At 40.6% G+C, this 24,367-nt stretch overlaps 1 protein-coding gene across 1 annotated transcript in view; it reads left to right on the plus strand.

The window, feature by feature from the left end:
* Positions 1 to 23,862, plus strand: part of LOC115579309 (ubiquitin-conjugating enzyme E2 E2-like) — an 88,222-nt gene extending 64,360 nt beyond the window's left edge. The window contains exons 4-6 of the mRNA XM_030412819.1: positions 3,349 to 3,481; positions 14,877 to 15,024; positions 23,089 to 23,862. Coding sequence (XP_030268679.1) covers positions 3,349 to 3,481; positions 14,877 to 15,024; positions 23,089 to 23,186 — 379 coding nt within the window. The 3' untranslated portion in view covers positions 23,187 to 23,862. The remainder of the gene's footprint in view (positions 1 to 3,348; positions 3,482 to 14,876; positions 15,025 to 23,088) is intronic.
* The last annotated feature ends 505 nt before the right edge of the window (positions 23,863 to 24,367 follow it).

The raw sequence follows: 24,367 nt of genomic DNA on the forward strand, positions 1-24,367 counted from the left end.
CAGCAATGCTTCTGGCTATTTAGGAAATGCTCATAGATTTTAAATTTGTGTAGAAAACAACCATCCTAAATGGAGCTGTGAAATAGATGCAGAATTTTTGTTGTTTTTGTGGACATTTTATTTTTCAGTGAACAGTTCCAGACTTTATAAAGAATTCACAGTTGCAACAGAGCTAAAGGCTACAGAAACAACCTTGTCTTAATTATAGTTCCCCTCTAGCGGGCTGCTCTTAGTGCTCCAGGCTCATTGTTAATGGCGTACAGTGTGGAAATTGACACCGTGGGAAATAACCAGGTCCATCATCATCGTTCAGCCTTCATTAGAAAAACATTTTTTTTCCTCTGGTTAAAATGTAGTTATATTTGAAGCAGATCCCATATTCTAAACGAGAATTCCCCAGGTATTGAATATTATGACAGTCAAGTTGCTTAGATAAATAAGAGAGCACATAGATGATGAGGAATGGGCAGGTGGTAAAAATGAAGATCCTTCTCTCCTGAATTACAAATCTGTCAGAGCAGCTTGTACCAGGCTGCAGGAGCAGAGAAAAGACATGCTGCTGGCAGACTTTTAAACATTTCCAGATGCTGCAGACTGAACTGTGGGAACTCAGTGAGAGAAAAAATTAGTGGTTGGCCAACCTTAAGAGGCCTAGAACGATTTAAATGTCTACCTTGAAATAAGATTTGACTAATAACTGAGTTTTCAAGGCCAACAGTGGTAGTATGTGGATTGAGTTTGCCAACAGTTGAAATTACATTCTGATATTCATTCAAATAAACCTCTAAGACTCTTGTTGTTGCATAGGGTTCGTTAAGCTGAATGATTTCATTTAAATGATTTTAATAAAAGCACTTTTATCATGCAGTTTGGTTCTTTTCTGTGTAAGTAATTAAGAAATTAAAAGAGCAATTGGGCTAATAATAAGTATCAAAATAATTATTAAAATACTACAATTATTGTAACACTTTTAAAAAACAGGCCTGGAAAGTGCTTAAACAAATAAAAAAGAATGTTGATAGGTAGACATTAAAGATAAAACCTTAATTAAACTAAAGTACACCATATGAAACACATTGCTATTTGAAAAACCGGGGCCCAGTGATTTCAACTGTGAGATGTGACTGTGACAAGTTCACTCTGTCTAATAAGTAAAGAGAATAAATTGACAAAATGTCTATTTCCCTTACTAAACAGAAAAATACAATTGTACATCATCTTATTAAGGTGGCTCTCTTTTACCAAACCAAGAGGAGCTTAATTGCCTCATAAACATACTTCCTTCAAACTCAATCCTCAATTTGCAGAGTAAGATGGGAAAACATCCCATCTCTACATGCTGGGCAACTTTGTAGTAAATCTCCTCTGTAATGTATCCCCTCTCTTCGAACTGGTATCTGTCTCAGAGGCTGTAGCCAGCCCCCATCTGGTGTCCATCCTGAGCTACTTGCTTATGGCAGCTAGTCACTACATCCAGAGATAGCCAAGACAAAACTAAATAGAGTATAGTGTGCGTCAGTGAGTTCTGCTCCTTATACTTCTGGAGCTACCTTTGAATTCTGGGTTAAAGTTACACCTTTTTTTCCTTACGAAAATTACTCAGAACCAGTCATTGATTGATAAGTATTTGATAGCTGTCAAGTAATTTGATTAATTGTAAATGGAGTCAAATTTCTATAGCGCTTTTCCAGTCTACTTACCGCTCAAAGCCACTTTACAACACTTGTCAGATTAACCCATTCACACAAACAATCATACACTGATGGCAGAGACTGCCATGCAAGGTGCCAACTGCTCATCAGGAGCAATTTGTGGTTCAGTATCTTGCTTAAGGACACTTTGACACACAGCTAGAAAGGAGCCGGAATTCGAACCAGCGACCTTCCAATTACGAGAGGACCCGCTCTACCTGCTGAGCTACAGCCGCCCCAATTCATTGATTAATCATTGCTATTCCTTTTTGGAATAGACAAAAAGAAAGAGGTTTCAAACGAGTAAAGTTTCAAGCTGACAGAATCAAACCACTCTGACATGATATCTTAAGCCCTTCCAATGATTAAGGGTCACGATTGCAAAAGCTTTGTTCCCATGTAGTTTAGTTTATCTCGTAAGTCGAAAGTGGAACAACCAGAGCCATTGTAAAGGATCATGTTGTCTGAACACTCCAACATCAATGTATTTTATTGAACACCAGCATGATTACTGTATTAGTGCAAGATTAGTGCTCAGAGTTGTTAGAAAAATAAAAGATCAATAATGTGTCAACCAAATCTGAGAGTGCTGCTCGACAACCATTAGTATTTAAAACACACAGGCACACAGACATAGATTTCTGCACTGAGTCACATCAGGCCATCACCTCATGCCAAGCGATTTATTGGCCCTCTTGTCCCCCCTCTGCTCCAGCGCTCTATCGCTCTTCGAAACTATTTTTATCCATCCAGGGGAACATGTCGGCATCCTTTCCACGGCCTGCTCCCATAATTCCTCTCTGTGTCCAAACACACGCTGACAAGAAATAGGTCTGCAGAGGCCCCGGTGCTTTACAACAGGCTGCTGTTTCACATGAACAACTCCACTCACACTCTCATCTTACATTTATGTGCCTAGCTCACATGCTTTTGCTCACTTGCTCTCCTGCTCTCACTCTCTCTCCTCGCTCTCTCTGGTTTTCTCTTTCTGGCTTTCTCTCTGTGTGTAAATGATGAAAGTAAAAGTAATACAAGAAACCGACAGGGGCATCTGGCCTAATTCCAATAGAAAATAGAATTGGATTAGTGGCTCTCTTCTCACAGCTGTGTGTGTGTGTGTGTTTGTGTTTATGTGTGTGTGTGTGTGTGTGTGTGTGTGTGTGTGTGGTGTGTGGGTGTGTGTGTGTGTGTCATGAATCAAGGCAATGAATGGAGCTTGGCAGCCGCCAGCTGCCCTACAGTGAAGCACTGATGAACAGTGAGAAAACAGAGCTGCTGCTGCTGCTCAACACCTTCCTGTTTATGTGTTTCTGTGTATGTGTATTTGGGTTTATAGGTTGGTTGGTGTGTATTTTATTCTTCCTGCACATCCCAGACAGATCACTCATACGCACGACATTGACCATACTCATCATTTTTCCTGGCTTACAGACAGTCTTTGTTTTATACTCTGTATCTTGTTATGGATAAGAACTCAAAATGCAGCTCTGTGCAGCTGATTTAACAGCTGATAATCACTCACTTTATTTATGCACTCCCTTGCTACTGCACAGAGATTGAGTCCCATGATTAGAGCATCTTTTCCTGTGTAAATGCCTGTCAGTTGATTTAATCCCTCTGTCTTTTCTTCCATCTGCCCTTATTTTCATAAATGCAGTGCTGGTCCCAAAGGAGACAACATCTATGAGTGGAGGTCGACCATCCTGGGCCCTCCAGGCTCCGTGTACGAGGGAGGAGTGTTTTTCCTTGACATAGCCTTCACACCAGACTACCCCTTCAAACCACCCAAGGTAAGTGTTGCCCTGCAGCCATGCAACACAGCACACTCCTTCACCCAGAGCTTTGAACAATGCCACCATTGTTCCAGTAGGCTGTTGTCTTTACACACTGTTGTCCAACCACAATGACCCGTTAAGGCTTGTTCACCTACAGCACACTGACAAAATGGCAGTTGACAGCAGCACAGAGAACGGAATGAAAAATGATGAGCTTGTGCTATTTTTTGGGATATAAAATGTTTCCGGAGTGTTAAACAAAAGAAATTAAAAACTAAAAGAACATGAAAACATTTAAAGGAAGCGTTGATAAAACCTAATTCCAGAGAAATGTACTAAAACATTTTTCAAGACTGACGAATGGAGCTAATTACGGTTCTGATGCAAAGTTATATTTAATGATCTGCATGCGTCTGTGGACAGTGATGTAATCATCCACAATTTAAAGTAGTTTTTCTTTAGGAGTTGATCTAGCTGCTTAACCTGTTGCAGCATAAACACCATTTAAGTAACATTTCTGCTAGTAACACAAGCTTTTGGAAAGGAAAGAAAGTAGCTAGTTTATTTATTAAATTCATCTACAGTCCCACTTATAAAAATCTTCACAAAAATGTTCACTAAGGAACATCGCTTCAGTGTCAGCAAATGTTTAAGCTGCTTGTCTCTAAACCCAGACAGAGAACAATATTTTGTTGAACAAGTCAAGAGCACATGTAGGTTTAACAGGTTAGGATTATGCAGTAGAATGGTCTGCCAGTACCTAAATTCCTAATTTTGCTGAAAGGTAATATGTATCAGTAAGCCATTATAAATTAAAAAAGTAATGTATTTTTAACAGAAATAATGTACTAAAAAACTTGACACTGCTACAGCTGACATAAATCTGTGTGAAAAAAGTTTAGTTTTACCTGCAATAAAGGCTTTGCAAATCTTCTAAAACAGCTGGTCACTTTAGTTGTTATCAAATGTTACTCAAACAGGAGAAGATGGTGCATCTGTTGAAGCTATAATAACCTTAAGTGTGTGTTTATGGAATTGAAAGAACATGTCGCCAAGTGCAACAATGTGGTTCATTGATTTGTTTTTAACTGTTTCTGCAAGCTCTATGGCACAGAGTAAGAAGATAAATCAAACTGTTATACACAAACAATAATTGTTAGTAGGATACATTCATTGTTGGTTCTGGGCTAAGCCAGTTTGGCTGTTAATACTACTTCATGTTTGCATAAACCTTGGAATGCTTTGCTTCGACTTTCAACCCTCAGATTCATGAGTGAGTTAAAAATAACCCACCTTGTCTGTTTTTAGCAGTATGACCAGCCTTATCCTTTAACTGTTTCTTGTTATTTTGTCCCCTTGTAATATCTATACTGCTAGCATTTGGCTTCCCTCCAGCAAGGCTGTGGGTTTGTGGGGATATGCGTGTGTTCTGCTGATGCAAGTGTGTGTCAGTATTTACACTGGCTGGTGCTGGTTGCCACCTCGCTTGGTTTGAGTGGTGCTTCTGATTTCACCCTGGGTTTTGGTTTCAAGTCTAGAAATGCTCACTGGCTTACATCTATCAGCTATTTAGAGACACAAGTTGTAAAAATAAATAGGAAAAAGTAAACAGGAAAATACTTCAGCATATCTGCTATATTTATCCATCTTCAATATGGACCATTCATTCTGGGGAGGTTTGCTTTTGACTATGGCTGAGAGGTGAAAAAGTTGTTGGGGAGGCTGTTGACAGCAGCGATAGTACCTTTGCCTATTAGATTATGAGATATGTCATATGCAAAGCTTGTCCTGAGGATGATGCTCAAAGAAAAATAGGTGGCCATCAATATTCACAGCACATTAAACAGTGTTCCAGGAAGTGATTTAAAATTTGTAACCAAAGTAAACTAAAAGGAGCCGTCTTCTTTTAAGGAACATTCATAGCCAATTTTTTAACGGTTCTTAAAATAATGAGCACTGCTTTAGCTGTAAATAAACTGTGTTGGTATGGCTGGATGTCTAAAGGCAGGAACACACCAGCCCAACCGTTGGACGTCTGAAGCGTTTGGAGAGACTCGGACGAGGTCGGGAACATATATGTTTGGTGTGTTCGGCTCTGTCGGAAGCTGTCGGAGCCGCGCGGACGTTGTCGGATCCGACTGAGCATGCGAAGTCTGAGGAGGAGGGCCGTCGGACGTCTGAGCCATTGGATCCTCTGATTGGTTGTGTGCCAGCTGAATGGCCGTTCTGATTGGCGGTGTGCTGGCGAATCAGCGCGGTGTGTGGGAGCCGGAGGGACGGAATACTGTGTGCGCTTTGTTTTTCTATGCACTCCGTTCCGTCATTCCCCGTTTTCATGTTTTGCAGTAGTGGCACCTGACTAGTTGTTACGTCCGTTCAGGACGAATAAATTTGTGTAAGTTTGGTAATGCCTCGCTGCATGTTTAGTATGCAGCTGTTTTTTATCGGAAATAGTTAAGTTTCGTTTTGATCGAAAGTAAAGAGAGTTGCGTGCATAAGGTTCTCGTTTACAACTCACAACACAAGCGCCACCCGCTTATTGCATCTCGCGCAAGCGCAGAATGTACACGCTACTGTGGCGTAGGCAGCACGTCGAAGCGGTGTGTTCAATGTAACTTTTCTGCCGAACGGGTCAGACAAGAGGCAACGGAGTGGTCGGAGAGTGGTCGGATAAGGCAGTTGGACGTCTGGGCGGTGTGTGGGGGCCTTTATCTCTAACTTTTTGGGTATAGACCATTCCTTAATTCTTGTCAATTTTTCCATATTTCCTGTTCCTTGTATCATTTAACTTCTTCACAAACACTCATGCATGTAGATGTTTGGTTTATTTTGTGAAAAATAGGGTTTTGTTTTCAACATAGGGATAGGACAAATTTTTCGAAAATGCAATGTATCATATGCTGTGGTACGATTATCAGTACACTGAGTATATATATCAGTATATTTTATTAAAACTTGCAGGTGCTCTGATGACAGTTTAACTAAGCAGAGTCACTAGTCTCTTTCACACCGCCGTTTGCATGCGGGGATCCTGCACCAATTCTCCGCACCCTCCTCTGTGTGAAAGTTTCAGACGTGGAGAGGGGGGAAATTTCACTCTGGCGCTGATCCGCCTCTGGAGGTAGTATCAGGAGCCCTTTTTACACAGCATCTCCGCATTATCTCCGGAGCGGTGGTTCGCCAATTCTCCACCGATGGTGATTCACACAGAGCGAAGCATCTCCGCCTTCACATGTGTAATTCACACAGAAAGCCGGCGCTGCGGCTCCTAAAGAGGCGTGACGGTACACGTCATGATGATGACGTCGGTGTTTCCCCAGGTGTTCCCCTGCTAATCCAAACCCGCGGACAGTTTATAATTATATGGATGCTGTTTTAATGTGTCGTGATTGAGATCCTGACCCACCAAACATCCTGGAAAGTGACAAAGTTACGTTTGTCGTGCTAAATTATATAATTACATGATCACCATCAATAAACAGGACGCTGTCTGACTCCCTCACTCGCGGGGACGGAGGCTGTTTTCTGGGGGAAAGTTCGCATGCGGGGATCCTGCAATCTGGCGCCAATTCTCCACACCCTCCTCTGTGTGAAAGTTTCGGATGCGGAGAGGGGGGAAATTTCGCTCCGCCGCTGATCCGCCTCTGGAGGTAGTATCAGGGCCGCATTATTGGTGAGCCGTCCCAGTGTGAACGGATAAGCCGGAGGCGCGGAGCGGGGCGTGTCGGTCTGACTAGTCTGATAACTGCACAGGTCCTTCACTCAACTAAATACAGAGAAATGCCCCACAAAGCAACGTTACAGGACCGAACAAAAGTAACATAGTAACTGTAACTGTCTTTGGCAACTTATATGAGGAAAACAAATACCACAGCTGTACGTGGAGAAGCGTCTGTCCTCCTGTCCGTCCTCCGCCTGTCCTCCCGACTCTTCCTCACATTTCTGCTCAAAAAACAGCATCTGTCACCAGCAAAAAACTTTAACTCACCGAGTGTTTGTGACGAAAATAAATCACCGCGACCGTCAGCTCTCCGGACCGAGACTTCAGGGAACTTTCCCCCAGAAAACAGCCTCCGTCCCCGTGAGTGACAGAGTCAGACAGCGTCCTGTTTACTGATGGTGATTATGTATAATTATGTAATTTAGCATGAAAAACTTAACTTTGTCACTTTCCAGGATGTTTGGTGGGTCAGGATCTCAATCACTACACATTATAACAGCATCCATATGATTATAAACTGTCCGGGGGTTTGGATTAACAGGGGAACACCTGGGGAGACACCGACGTCATCAACATGACGTGTACCGTCACGCCTCTTTAGGAGCCGCAGCGCCGGCTTTCTGTGTGAATCACCATCGGCGGAGAATTGGCGAACCTCCGCTCCGGAGTTAATGCGGAGACGCTGTGTAAAAAGGTCTATTGAGTCATAGTTTTATCCTTTCACTTCCAGAAGTGTTCTGCTTTCTGGCAGTTCAGCCTTTTGCAAGTTTATGGCACATTGACAAGGTGCAGTCAGTGTGTGTGATAAAGAGGCACTAGACAAAGGTTCTACGCTTCTTTATACATTGTTTCATTTCAGCGCTCTTCGCATTCACAATGCAGTGAATTGATACATATTTCTGCACTTTGCCATTCTAGGAGTATTTTGTATTCTTGAGTCACATATCAAGATGTAATGTTTGAACGCTGTATCATGACACTATCATTATCTTGGGCAATATATTGTGAATCACATCGTATTGTGAGTTCCTATTCCTACCCCTAATCTACAAACCAAAAAATGTCTTTATGCAAAACTCCTTCATAGTCCTAAATGTGAGGTATTGAACAATATCTAATTGTGCTCTCTGCACTGACATTCAGGTTTTATATTTAAAAACTGTAATTAAAAAAAAAAAACTTTATTAAAAAACTGTCACTACAATTACAAACATAGTACCAGAGGTAACAATCTTAATTTACAATCTACTTACTAGCTTTATTCAGAGCTCACTACTGAGTGGTGTGAGATGTGAGAAACTGTTGGACTCTCTGGAAAACACTAGTAACCTGACCTTGAATAAAGATTATTCTTTGTCAAATAAATATTTTTTCCATGGCTTTCGTTGAGGAGTACATAGATGTCCTTATACAAAATCCTCTTTTTAATTCAGCAAAAGAAACCTCTCCAACTATTCACAAAGTACATCAGCGTTGTCTAAATTAAAGCAGCCATACTCATATTTGACCTACATAAAATACAGTCTAAAACCAGCAAGGTTTTCAGTTATATCTGTGACAGTCTGATCAAGTAAACAGAAACACTGATCCGATCAGACTTCTTTCAGTATTCTTGTTTTTTTCATTCTTGGTGTTACAGGACACATTTTGGTCGTTACCAAAATAGCAGAATATGACCCAGCCCTGCATCAACCAGAAAACGTAAACATGGACTGTTTATGAAACATCAAAAATTCTTAACACATTTCAAAGTTTTCCTTAAAAGACGAGACATCAGACAGTAGACTTGTGTGAATGACGTCCTGATGCTTTCTCAATAACTAGTTGGCATATGTCTCCCATGCAGCCTATTATACTGCATCCACAGTGATAATTTAAGCAAATGATAACGTTGGTTGTGAGTCATTTCTCCCTCATCTTCTCACACATTCAGACACTTAAGGGAGGCAAATCTGCTCATAGTAACATTGACAAATCCAAGAAGGGGCATTTAAAACTTAAAAATTATACCCAAAACCCTTATTAACAGAACGCAAACCAGAGACTCAGTACAAATTGAAAGCACAATGGCACCTTACTTTTTCTACCTGTACACTGAATAAAACCCCAACTGCTGTGACTTAGACGTGTGGTTTGGTGGCTATGTGGCTATTTTATTCTGAAAAAATAATACTTTTACAAAAAATTTGATTTGATTAGGATTTTTCTTACATGGGCATGTGATCTGCAGTCTGATGTGAAACATGACTCCCAAAGAGAAACAATGTCCTCCTCATTCCCTGCTGATCAACACAAACTGCCTCCTTCCTGGCAGTCAGCACTGAGGAGGAAACAGAGCTCATCTCAAGTCTTGGCCTCCTGCTGCCTTGTTTTTGCAGCCTGGCTGTGAGCTGTGCCATCCAGCAGCTCACCAGCTCCCAGCCACCAATCCGACAGCTGCAGCTGCCCACCACACTGGCTCACTCATTAAGGTTAGGATGATAATGTCAGTTAAGGCCAAAACTGATACTCTTAATTATAGGTTAAGGGTGGCAAGGTCATTGCTTCAGTGTTTGCACTTTGGTCCAACATTAGTCTTTTCCAGGACCTGTTCAGCAGAGACCCCCAATGACGGGCTGAGAGATTAGAGTCCTCTGACTAACATTATCCCTCCCTATCATTTCTAATTTCCTCACAGCTTTGAACTAAATTCCGCTTCACACTATCTTCCTCAGCATGATATCATCCCCATTTTGAAACTTGTGAAATGGGCTGTTTAATGTGCCATGAAGCACCATAAAGTCAAGCTTAGACTTACGGATAATCAGCCATTCAGAACGTTGCCTCCTTTAAACCAAACCCTTCTATTCTGTCTCATTTAAGATATGTCATCATGACTGCGCTCATAAAACTATGAATAAGTCCAATTGCCCTTCATTCCGTTTGCCTAAAATGACTAATAAATACGGACATTGTAAATGAACAGAACTGAGGTAATGATAGAGTACAGCCAAGCCAGGTAATTTTGCTGCCTGCAAAACCATAAAAAGGCTGTATAAAGGTTAATAATTACTTGAATGATGCATAGTTTGGCGATATGATAACCAAATTGATGATGATGTTGATTTGTTTCTACTGAATGTGTAGATAACAGAGTTAGACCAAGTAAACTCTTTCATGGCAACATCACTCCCCAATTGCATTGACCCCCCCAGCAGGTAGCTACACCCTGTCGCATTGCAAATACTGCTCAGGAATTGTCTGTTGACAGTGACAAAGAGCTCAAGGTGTTGATGTGATCTTCCCAGATCCAAATCCCATCAAGCAGCCAGAACAAGTCAGATCCATGGAGACTAGGGGTTCCATGAATCTCTATATAATATTGAACAGTATGATAGGCCATCGATGGTTCACTACGTACTTGTGGGTGGAGGTTTTCAGTTTTGCAGTTCAATTTTGTGTTACTACTAAGATACTACTACTACTACCCATGCATTTCTCAGTGTTTGACTTGTGTCGCGTTCACAAGTGGTGGAAACACTACAAACATGAGCAAGCATCTGTGCCACCACCACCCATCAGTATTGCTGTGCGGAAGCAGGACGGCCGAGCAAGTAACACCATCAGTGAAACAATAGTCTCTCCCTCTGATGCCTTCAAACAAACCTATCCCTAAAACCTGTTCATAAAAACACACAAAAAACACAAGACTTGCAGCCCTTTTCGGTGGTGGGAGATATGGGTTTTTGTCACCTAATGAAAACAACTGATCCACATTGCATTGTGCCCTCTCATACATCTCAGCAGTATTTTCCCAAACCAAAACCCTGATCCACAAACCAAGTTACATATCAAAACCTGGTTAACTGTTTCCCCTAAGACACCACAGAACACTCCTAGAGATCCTGTCTTCAGAGCAAAGTCTGATCCATTGTGTGGCCTCCATGAATCAGACTTGGACATCCCAAGGATTGCGATTTGGATAATTTGAAGCTAGTTCAGTGCCATGAGCATTTTGTCATATTTCTGTGGTCATTCCCGAGCAGTTTTTGTGGTGTTTCCAGGCACATTGTCCTACTGGGGGTGAGCAGCCATTGTGGAGTGCCATTGCCATGAGGAGGTGTACTTGGTCTGCAGCGGTGATTGAGTGGGTGGTGCGAGTCTGTCCCAGAAGGACATTGCCTTGTAATGAGATGGACAATGTAATTAACTTCAGTGTATTAGGCATAACAACTTTTGCACTGTATATATGAAACATGTTATTTTTAGCATTTTATAGGATTCTGCCCCAAATTACCTAAAACTGATGCAGATTAAAGGATTGAGATGTTGGTTGGTCCATCTAAATCTTTGATCCAAATGAAGATGGTATGACAAAGACTGGCCAGATTGTCAAGATTACTTTGAAATGATTCAAGTCACCTGTTAACTTCTCTAATTTCACCATCAGGCCTTTAAATTTACTGTGAAAACTCCTCAGAAACTGTTTAATTTTTATCTGGATCTTCTAGAACTTTTAACAATATATATTGAAATACAATTTTTAGCAAAAATGTAGACGCACTTGTAAAGAACATGTCAGTCTTGAACCACTCTCAAAAGTCTTTCTCCCACTCTCATTTCTCATATATAATGTATATCATATAATTAATTCATTTTTGAATCAAACTTCACAAATGTTTTCATGACAATGTATTTTGTGTTCCGCTCATTCGATCACAGGAAAAAATGAGAGTTGTAGAAATTGGGACTTTTGGAACTCGAGACTAATATGATATACCGTATTGTTCGGACCATTGAGTGCACCTGAATATAAGCCGCACCAACTAATAAAAAAAAATAAAAAATAAAAAACTGTACATATATAGGCCGCACTTGTCTATAAGCTGCTGGTTTCCACGTTGTAACATGAGATATTTACACAGAAAGATGGTACACAGAAAGATTTTTTTAATTTTTAATCAACTAAATGCTTTTTTCCAAACAGTGCCTGGAACACAGCAGTAACACAGCAGTAAAACGACAGTAAAACAGCTCTTCACGGTGGAAACACCTCGGCCGTCTGCTCTCTGTGTGTTCACCCAGTCTTCAAGAATGTTTTCAAGTTCAGGCCATCTGCTTTTATTACCTCTGAAAGCTTTTGTTGTCTTTTTGCATTGAGTCAGTTCTTCACGCTGCCATCTCCAACGCCTCAACATCGATTCATTGATGCCAAGCTTACTGCACGTAAGCTTGGCATCAATGAATCGATGTTGAGCTCTATTGAGCTCTATTTCCTTCTTCGACAGCCAGATCGATTGCCTTTAACTTAAAAGCTACATCATATGCATTTCTTTGTATGTTTTCCATGATGAGGGTGTGTGCATGATGCGCAAAATGACAGTAATCATCAGCAATATGGATATAATATATAAATACATTTAGGCAAGTATTAGAATGAGTAGAACTGTCTAGTAAGTTCAGAAAATGAAAATGAATCACTCATAATGCAACATACCATAATGCAGCCTTGCAGTGCAGTGTTGAAAACGCAATCAATACCCAAAATATCATCAATATGATATCACTATAATGATATGATATTGATGTTTTTCCCAGCCCTAGAAACACAAACATACATGTGTTGATCAGAATGAGAGCTGTTGGGATGGAATGAGGATGTTGAGGTTATGTTTATAGGCTCAGGGATGAATCCGTAATACAGAGGGGATGTAGGATTAGACCCGTAGCTTTTGTTATGTGGAGGCAGCATAATAATCTATTAGCATCAACCATGATGGGATTACAGGCTGTTAATGAGACCAAACGGGGTGGCCAAGGATCTTTTTCATGGCTGCAAGGCTGCCAGCATTAGCATGCCACCACTTTCCCATCTCAGCAGCGGAGGTGTAAGATCAGAAGAGAAGCGACTCTAACATGAGACCTGCCCTCAACCACTCACCATCAATCACCTTGTCTCTGCCTTTCCTTGTCACGTCTCCTGGAATCCTTTCATGTTAAGGAAAGTGTTCTGTTTATTGCTCTATGTTAGCAATACCAGTGTGGAATGGGAGACAGGGAGTGCTGGGCTTGCACATGAGGGTTGTTTATCTCTCATAAGAAGGAGATGTGAAGGGAGGAATGGAGACTTAATGAGAGGTTAAAAGAAGGGGGAAGGGGAGGAAATAAAGGGCGAGCTGCAGTCACAGCCTTTGTTTTTACGAAGCAGAGAGGGCAAAGGTCACTCCTAGATGATGTTGTGCTCCTTGTACTGATATGAGGCTCTGCTGAGTTCTACAGGACTGTCAGCTTCACTGTCGACTATAAGGGAGTGTCACCCGCACACTGTATAGACTGATATAACAGCGGATGTTTCTCAGTCTGCAACCTTTTTAGTGATCTTCCTCCACTGTATTGACCCATGCATTTACTGTAAAATAGCCCTCAGGTACACAGATGGAGTTGAGATAAGGCAGATGTTTATTAATGCATTAGTATATTAGCAGACATGTGTAGTGGTTCTGTTTGGACTTTGGAAATCAATTGGAATGTGTAAGATATTATTTCTTAAATCATTTAAACAAAATGATTGTTTTTGTGCAGGCAGCCTGAAAGGACTGCTGAGTATGTTTGCATTATTGATTATGTCCTTTTCAGAAACAATACATTGATTATTCAGTCAACAGAAAATCAAATTTGTGATAATGAATCAAGTGTTTTAGTCATTTGTGATGGAAAACTATGTTCTGTTTTCAGCCTTTCAAATAGGTTGATTTCCTGTTTTGTTTTGTTTTTTATACTAGCTGTACAATAAATATCTTTTTGAAGTGGTGATCAGACAAACAAGATATTGTAAAGATGTTACCCTGGGCTCTGGAAACTTAATGCTGTTTTCTGATGGTTCAAACTGTGAAATAATTAATGGGTTTAATGATCAAAAATATAATTGATTACGGAAAAATAATAATTAACTGCCTTCCTAATCAAACGCTGCTGTCAGTACAAAGCATTTAAATGTAAACATTAAAAAGAAAAGAAAAGGAGTTCAAATTAGTGTTGTTGGCAGGTTTGGCTTAAATTATAATGTGCTTAGAGCATAGACAACTGCCAAGGCTGCATATCTGAATGTATAATTTTGCCCATTTTTGACTATACTTGGTATGTTAAGAAAAAGCCCTGCAGAACTTTTACAGTTAGACGTAAAAACTAAATTTGCTGTAAATAAGACATGTGGCTACATTTGTCAGAATCAAGCTTTTTGATTTCAACTATTTATCATGCTTTAAATGGTAGATTGTCTTTAGAAAACAGAAAAATGTTGCACTCAGCTTGCACTCTAAGTGTTGTAAAGGTGTTCCGCTGTGGATATTAATGAAATAAAGATTTTAATATTCTAATCTTTCAAGATATTGAAATGACTCTCATAGACAATCATGGGATACATGTACATCTATCACATTAATCCAATAACTCTTAAAATTAGGTCGGCTAATTTCCCAACATTTTTAAACCTTCAATATGCATCAATATTTCTATATAAACTTATGGAGTGGATGACTTTTGAAATGCTCACACAGTTGTAACTCGTAGTAATGAGTGTTGCTGTTAGACCTCTAGATTAAAATGCTAACTACCAATAGTGAGCACAAAACTCACGTCATGCAGCTTGAATTATCATGGATGTCTTTGAGAAACCAATATTGATGCAACCTTTTGACTCTCCATGTCCAGGTGACTTTCCGTACAAGGATCTACCACTGTAACATCAACAGTCAGGGAGTGATCTGTCTGGACATCCTGAAGGACAACTGGAGTCCTGCCCTCACCATCTCCAAGGTCCTACTGTCCATCTGCTCCCTGCTCACTGACTGCAACCCTGGTGAGAGCTGCAGCATGCATACACACACACACACACACACACACACACACACACACACACACACACATGCACACACTTCTCCTTGTCATATCTGCCTCCAATTGTAGCTTTGACAGGTTGACTGACATGTCCATTCTGTGTGGGCAATACACATAGAAGTGTGTCACTTTGAGGTTTGAGTCAGGCTCTTTGTAGTGCAACAGCAGCAGTCGTTTGAGAGGACAGGCAGGCAGGCAGGTTGCTGTGATGGAAGCACTGCACCTTTAAAAAAAAAAACAATTCTGTAACAATGCTTGCTTCATTTATCTGTTAAAGAAACAGCTTCACAGATTTCAGAAAAGAGACCCCAGTATCTAAATATGTTCAGTAATGGATTCAATTAAACATGAATAAAAGGATTGTTACAGAAATGCTCCCAAGATTCATCACAGAATACATTTTCATTTTTATAATTAATTTGACTATTTTATACAGTCTACCAGTTCCCAAGCATAGTTCAAATTTACAAGATGTTGGGTTGTGACTCATTTAATTTGTGAGCCTGCATTCAGTTTATAAAATGTTTACGAGATGTCCAAACTGTAAGCTGTCAGCATGACGGAAAGTTAAGAATTTAGGGATAATGGTTTTTCTTTTTTTTCCTCTTTTGCACCGCGAAAGAAAAAGTAAATCGCACATTTTTATAGACTAATTTCACATTAAACAATCTCCGTTTCAACTGAAATGTGTTTATTCTTTGAAATAGCAAATGAGTAACAAATCACCAGGTTTGAGCAGTGTTTTTACTAATGTCAACTAATGTAAGCCTTAACGTGAGGACAAAATCAGGTGGGTCGAAACATTGTTGCATTTTAGCTTATAGCAGACATGTCATAAAATGATAGAAGATACTTTACAGTATATAGTAGCTAGTAGTATAGAATCACTTTTACGTTATTTTTTGAGTGTTTTTGTGGGCTTAACACAGTGGTTTGTCCAAAGATCATACTTTCATATAGCCTCTTCCTTTATACTGTGGCACTGCAAACTATGTTGGAATGAGGGTTCATACACTATTCATGCTGAAGCCTACTGATGCCTTTGTAAAGCAATAGATAACACTAATAGCCACTAATAACCACTGTTGTCTTAGTGTGAATGTATGGCAACTGTGAGCATTCAAAACTGAAGTCATTCAATTTGCATTTATCCTCTTACAAAATTAGTGTTGTAATCAGTGAGCTGGTTCTCCTGGTCCCTTCACTGCAGTTTAATCAATATTTAAGCAGGACCGGCAGCCAAACACAACCCTGCAAACGACTCACACAATTCAAGGGAGAAGACGTCAACATTTTTAAAGCTAGTTAGATCCATTATGGCCCAATTTACCAGCAGAGCAAAGAAACAGGAGGATTCTAATCTGTCCTTTACAGATCAGTTCAACCTGTCATTTTGAGTACAGTTAATGTCTGTTGGTGTAAAAGTATTGAATTGAGCAAGTAGAGGTGGAAAATGCTGTTGCTGTAAAATCTGCCCAATGAGGTTCAGAGTGAAAGAACTGAGAGAAATGTGAGAAAGGTAGGGAAAGGGGATTTAAAAGGACAGAAGAATGACAGGTGATTTCAGACGTGAACAGTCGGAAATGAGATGGCAACAGAAAAGAAAGACCAAGAGGGGGATGGGAAATGATGGTGATGATTGTGAAGACCTCTGATGATAGCTCGTGTCCTCTCTGCGGGGATTGCTCTTTGATAAACCTGGCAGCGGAGATTCTCCCTCCGTGGGCAAAAATGAGAAAAGCTTTTCCTTTCCTCCTCCTCCTCCTCCTCTTCCTCTACATTTTTAGATGTTGGCTGGATGAAATGAGACGATTCCTTTTAAAGTATGATAGAAAAGAAAATTGATCGACAACCCGTCCCTGCAAAAAAATAATAATACCGTCACCCCTCCTCGCCGTTACCCACACACTTCTATCCCTCTTTCTGCCTCTTGCCTCATCAGAATCAGTCCCCTCGCTACACTTCTCACCATTCGCTTAAGTTTTTTTAAAACCAGCCTCAAGTGCTGAATGTGGGCCCTGGATCTGAAATACCCTAAAAATATCTCTCCTTCCCTCTCTACCGCCTTCCATCCGAAGATTTGCTTTCCCATGCTGGTTGAGATCATTGGCATGTGGCTCATTAAAACAAGGGAAGAGGATGGAATGACAGTTAATCAACCCTCCCAGTGCTGCCGTCCCTTACCTTCAGGCCACATTGAACCCTGTATCACGCACTACAAGCTGATTTTCTACCTGGGGTGTCCTGGTGGCTTATTGGGCCTAAGCCACATGCCATGTCAGAGCATGTCTAGGACTCAAATCCAGCCCAGGGCCTCTTTCGATGTGTTATCCCTTTTTTCTCCCTGTCTTTGCCTGTCTCAACCTCTGTGGAACGTCCAAAAAGTAATCTGAATTTTTTTACAAAGCCACAGGGATTCCTCCTCAGTGATTTCTGCTCCTGCTGTCTGGGGTAGATCATATATCTGGCTGATATGAGCTGATATATTCGGCCAGTCTTTTATAATAAAGGTGTCTGCTTTTTTTTCCCCTCTGTAGCTTCAGGGATGACAGTTTGTCAAACCTGTAATAACACTTGGCTCGCCCTGCCTTAAAGGAAGGCTTTACTATCTGGAGTGATATCAGAATATGTGAGATAAAAACAGGTGCTCAGCTATTGCAGGTCCTATGTGCCCCTGTGAGGAAACGAGAAGGGCAGAAACTACCATACAACTAGTCTAAACAACTCACACATCATAATCTTTTCCAAAATTTGCCTCTGGATTTTCCCAGTCTACAAAACTCGGTCAAAACTGGTCATCCTGAAACTATCTAGAGGAGGTGACTTGTTGCGTTTGCACAATCTCTGTAAAGGTCTCAGTGTGCTTCAAACAAAATAGTTCCTTCAGCTTTATTGGCCAACTATGTTTAAAGGCATCATAGCCTTCCCCTGGCTACAGCCTCCACAGAGCAAGCATGTTCTTTTGCATGTTGTTGTAAAACAATGAAAAAAAGAAAGTTTGAGTTATTGACTGCTTCAGAAAGTTACGAAGACCCAACTTTAAGATGCTTTGAGATGAATCAGATTGTCCAAGTGTCAATCAATGTTTAAATTGAATAAAGGTAGTTTTGTTGCATCAGCAGAAAGAAACAAAATATTTGTGTCACTTTCACTTTAAACGTACAATGTGTTATTTATGGGAGTTGGGTTATGGGAGTTGTTTCTTCATTGTTAAACAACCACTACTGCCAAAACTCTACGAGATCTACGTGACTCAAGCAAAAAAAAAAAAAAACACATGTTGTCACCCTCTGTCCCTCTCACAGAAAAAACAGGTGACCAAATGAAAAAAAGTAACCTCGCTCAAAATTATGGATATCTCTGGGTTTGAACATTGTTGAAAACATTTGGGAAAATACAAGTACATAATTAATCAAAACTATATACCTAGAAGAATTTTATTGCAAAATTCTTATCATGAAATTCAGAGTGAAAGATTTACTCTCACAATGCAGTTTTTGGGCTTCAGAACATGCTGTAAGAAACTGGGCATGATTTAAGGTTGTGTTTGGCCCTGTTTAAATCTGTAGAGAACAAATTCAGAGTAGGACTAGCCCTTTCACACTGAGACGTTGCATTATCACCGCAGCAGCAGTTTGCCAATTCTCCGCCGTTGTTTGTTCACACATAGCCAAGCAACTACAGCATAAAGACACACCAGTGTGTAATTCACACAGAGAGGCACTGTGGATCCAAAAGAGGCATGATGGTACTCTTCATGATGATGGCATCTTTGTTTTTTTCAACATGATTCCCCTGTTGTCCTCCTGTTTATCTAAACGTGTACCCGCTGATTGTTTATAATCATACAGATGCTGTTATAATGTGTTTTCATTGGGATCCTGACCAATGTTTCCTCTACATTCATTTAGGAGTGGCGGCCCGCTACTCCTAAATCCTAGCCGCTGCTTCCTTTTAAATTGTCGCAAATATCATCATATCTCATATCTCATATCCAGCAGAGTCCTGCACTGGGTCGGGTGTCGCGAGTGCTGAGGTAAACTAGATAACTGTCTTGCTCAGTATCTACTCTTTGGAGTAGATCCCCCCCCACAAGAACTTACTGGTGCCATTGACGTTAATTACTCGCCAGAGCGCGGCCTTGAAAGTGACATCACGTCAAGCACCCAGGCACCAGGTCGGAGAGTCAGAGGAGTGTCATCTTGAAAATAGGGCAACGACTCACCGAAGAAAAGGTAGACTTATTAGCTTAAGAAAACGTATAATACATTTTATAAGTTCAATAGACATTCGCAAAATATTGATGGCCAGCTAAGGTTACGTAACATATCGGTAGCTTAATTAATTGGGCCCGGTGCCAACTCAACTCAGTGTCGCTAACATGGGTAAACTAGTTGATAGCATTAAGCGAATATATACACGCCACGATGTAACTGCTGACTGCATTTTCAGATGAGCTTGTTCAAATATTTCTCAAAGAAGAGAAAGACACCCGATGAAGAAGACATTTATAATATATCATCAGACACAAACTAGAAACAGTTTTAAAATGATTAGGGTGTAGGACATTGAGAGAAACAATCTCATTATTGTTTCTATTTGTAGGTGAAGACTGACTTGAGAAACAGACTGCAGGGGGATCACCTTGCAGCATGTATGCTGCTGAGCATCAGCGGGCCACCTCTCAGAGAATTTCTGTACAATAGAGCCTTAGAGCTTTTCTATAAAAAACCCAGAAAAATTCATTGTTCTGAGCCTGGGTGCAAACTTTGCCACTGATTCTACAGCCCCATCAAGAAATTATTATTATTATTATTTATTTATTTTTTGTATTGTTTTATTTTTGTTATTATTTTTCATTTTTACATTCAGCCTTTAAAAAGCCATTTTCCATGCCAGCCATTCAATAAAAAGGGGGATTATGCTGGGCATAAAAGTAAAATCTGCAGTCAAGTGTCATTTGTTTACGCCACCACGGCTCCCCGGAGAGCCTGCCCCCGCTGCTGATAAAAAAAACCCTAGAGGAAACACTGCTGACCCAACATGCATCCTGGACAGTGACAAAGTTAAGTTTTCTGCCCTAAATTACATAATTACATAATCACCATCAGAAAACAGGACGCTGTCTGACTCTCTCACGCACTGAGGGATGCTGTTTCTAGGAATACATTCAGACAGGATGACAGACACTTTTCAAAGTATAACTGCGGTATTCTTTTCCTTATATAAGTTGAAAAAGACACTTCCAGTTACTACGTTACTTATGTTTGGTCCGGTAACATTGCTTTGTGGGACTTTTCTCTTTATTTTGTTGAGTGAAGGATCTGTTAAGTTATCACACTGTTAACACCATCAGATCGACACGCCCTGCTCCACACAGCTGGCTTATCCATTCACACAGGTACGGTGCGGCGATGCTGCACCTCTGATACTACCTCCGGAGGCGCATCAGCGGCGCAGCGAAATTTAACCCCTAGCCACATCTGAGACTTTCCCACAGAGGAAGGTGTGGGGAATTGCTGCAGGATCCCCGCACTCAAAAGGCAGTGTGAATGGGGCTAGTGATTGGTGCTGCACCAGCTAACCCATGAGTAGTTTTCTATTCAACATTTTGACTGAAAAGTGCAAGTAGGTACAAGTAGATTTTTACGATGAGCTGTGTCTTTGGTAGGGGGCCAAACTGCCGAAAAATGTTCTGTGAGTCCGTGTTTCAAGTAAGTTTTGGCATAATAATGGTCCAACATCTTGTTCATTTGGATTCACAGTGGCAGGCTTGCCTGCGTCTCCTAAGTCTGAGTCTCTTGCGGTATTTTTCTTTAGCATGTATTTACTTAATCTGTTTCAGCTGGTCCTTTATGTTTTCAGGTTGCCACTAGTCTCGCACATGACAAAGCAATTAATTTCCTGAGTGAAGTGCTTCCATGCTTCTGGGTAGCTTATTAAAGTTGCTGTATTTCATAGAGACTCGGAAAGCCATTAATCACAACACTCAGTTTTTCTGTCTTTTTTTGAAGTTCTTGTACGTCCTTGTATGTAGTAAAAAAAAGAATTTCTCAATCTTGTTACTCTTGCATGTCAAAGGATATTAGTATGAAGTTGAACCTTTTTCCAGTTTCCCCACGTTGTACGTCAGGTCACTTTTTAAGACAGTGTGCAAAGCATGTTTTTCAAACTAATCAAGGCATTCTGTTGTGTCTCTGCTGATAAATAGGCAACTAAGGTCAAATGTTTTTGAAGTCATTCTGAATGTCAACACTGAGTGGAGATGTCATTGAGAGGAGGGAAACGACGATTGTTCAAATGCAGATGACGTTGATTAGATATTCCTCAAAGACATTCATGTTCTTGAACGTACTAGTGGGATGAATTATTGAAGTAGTTGTGTGAAGAATAAAGAAGAGAGTTTGAAAGTTTTCCTGTGTGAGATGTGTTTGTGGGATTGCCCGTTTTGGAAGTCAAGAAGGGAATTGTTGGATGGGTTTTTGAGGCTTTTAACAGTCAACCAATTGCTTAAATTCATATCTGTGAACAGAGTGTAGCTGCTGCTTCACCCACAATGTAAACTTGGAGAGCCCTAATCTAAAAAGGACAATCTTATTTTTAAAAGCACAGATGGGACTGGCAAGGAAAGAATAACATATTGCAGTCAATGACATGATGATTCAGGACATTAAATCATTCACAAGCTTTCACTTACAAACAATTCAAACAGGACTTGTGTCTCTGGCTCAAGCTGTCACTTAAGAAGTCAGATACTTCCAGCTCTAAGCCACAATGCTGTGATATGTAAGGAGCCATTCATCCAGAAATATGGGCATAAGCCTGTAAAAACCCCCATCATTGAAACCCTGGCAGGGATTAGTGTGGAGGGGTGTTTGTGCTGCTTGCTCAGCCAAGCTCATCACACTGCTCCATCAGCAGGCCGAGCCCGCAGGAGACGGTTCTGAAGCCTTTAAGAGTGTGTGTGAGGCTCTGGGAATTTGTTTCTCTCTCTGTCACCTCACTGAGAAATTGACCGGTGGCACCACAAGTTGAGCATCAGCACAATCAATAGAGGAGCCAGTGGGAATTCATAATAGTGGCTGTTGACAGACCGGACGTGTGTGGTGTATCAACAGACTGGACAGCACAGCTGCTGCTGGAGCCCACTATGATCACCTCTGATTTACAGCAGCATGTACATTTTACTGTGCTGTCGATAAAAGTGTTGGCCGCGCTGTTCGTCACACGATACAAGCTCCACTTCAGACCACAGGGATGATAGAGCTCCATTTGTTTGACTTACGGCTTTTCTGTGGTTTTCACTGGTTGTAATAAAATTCCCATGCATGCTGATGAGCCAGTGTGGTTGGCTGCAGGTTTCTGCACCATTTTAGACTTAGATACACTGCGTCAGGTAATTGGATGTCAAACAGTACCGTGTGGCTGGGTAAACATGTCCTAATAAATAAAATGTCACTCTCACAGATGTGGACTTCTGAAGGCTGTTGCTGATATCACATTTTCCCCCCATGAAATCTGCTAGTGAAGGTGTGAGCTGATAACATCTTGTCTATGACAAGCTTCAGTATCTCAAAAATGATTGGCTGAATCTCCAGTAAATTTCACGGGGATTTTTTTTTATAAGGAAAAAATGTCTACAAGAAATCAAATCTAATAGAAGAATTGCCGTGAGGTTTCCTGAGCAGATATTTTTTTTAAATGTTGTGACCTTTTTGTTGACTAAAGTTGGTGGATGTTCCATACCTTCAAGATGTTGAACTAAGTGATTTTTATTCATGATTGCATTCTGTCCGGTTGTTTCATTGAAATAAAAGTTGATTTCAGTCAATACTGATGGAAATGTGATGACATTTCTCAAAGAAATCATCAGACAAATTGCAAAAACTGTATACCCACCATATTGGAGGTACGGTAAGAAACACTAATTGGTCTCATTTTGTTAATGGTTTAACACTCCAGTAAATGTTGAAACAAATACGTTATTGTATTGAATATCACTGAGTTCCTTCCTCTTGTGTTCCAGCCGACCCTCTGGTTGGAAGCATCGCCACACAGTACCTGACCAACAGAGCCGAGCACGACAGGATAGCCAAACAGTGGACCAAACGCTACGCCACATAGACCAGCATGACTCCTCCAGGACCCCTCACCCTCCACACACACACACACACACACACACACACACACACACACTCACACACACACACACACACACACACTCTTCCTCTCCTCCGAAATCTATGGAAGCACACCCGCTCCTGTCATCCACCCTGCCCCCACCCCAGAGAAACGAACTGTTATTTGTTCCATGCTGACTTGAAAAGCTTCTTTTTTATACAAAGAGTCTATTGGGATTGTATTTTCCAATACACTGAATGTTGATATGGTCATGAAAAGCTTTAATACTGTTATTGTTCTTGTCGTTGTTGTTCTTATTGTTATTGCATTGTTTATAACATTGTTGCCACACTTGCCATCTTCTTGATCTAAAAGCGTGCGTGTATAATTCCCGTTTCATGTGATGGTTTCGTGTAAAAATGATCAAAACCGAATGAGTGCTTTTAGTTAGTTTTCTTTCAGTGGTTTTAAAGCTCACAGTCAACATTAGTGCATGGCATCAAGATATGTGTTCATGCAGTGGACATGTAGTCATGGTATTATTTCTGTCCCAGCAGAGTCTTGCATGGAGTGAGCCCATCACCATGTCTGACGATAGTTGTAGTTTGCTGTACATTTAATGCCTTGTGAGAATACATACTCATTGAATATTCAATTAAACACTGGCTGTAATGTGACAGACCTTGTCTCAGTCTCATGCTTTGATATGAGTGTGTGTGTGTGTGTGTGTGCGCGCGTGTGCGTGTTCATGCAGGCTCATGTCATCTCTGACCACTTCCTGTTAGAGATGTGTTCAAAGCCTCACCGCAGAAAGTTGAATGACGAGATAGTGAAAGCTTACTCAAAAACATTTGACATTTATTTGATTTCTTCATGTTCATTTTCTGCTCGCTTGAATTATTGCTAGTGAGACATACAGTGCACATATTTTATATGCCTTTTGTAAGGCAATGTTTACAGATTTTACAGTTAGTACATATGTCTCTAGTCATGTGCTGTGCCTCTATATCATGCATATAGACTTAGAACAGCAGTGGGTTACGCATTGGCTGGGTTGTGTTCAGCCAATGAAATGCAGTCCAGGAAGTCCAGCAGCTGACCCATGAGTTTGAAAGACTTTCAATAGTAAGACTTTATAATAGCCATCACTTATAGATGGTACATTTATAGTAAATTAAACATTG

Source organism: Sparus aurata, chromosome 3 (genome assembly GCF_900880675.1).
Source record: "Sparus aurata chromosome 3, fSpaAur1.1, whole genome shotgun sequence".
NCBI lineage: Eukaryota > Metazoa > Chordata > Actinopteri > Spariformes > Sparidae > Sparus > Sparus aurata.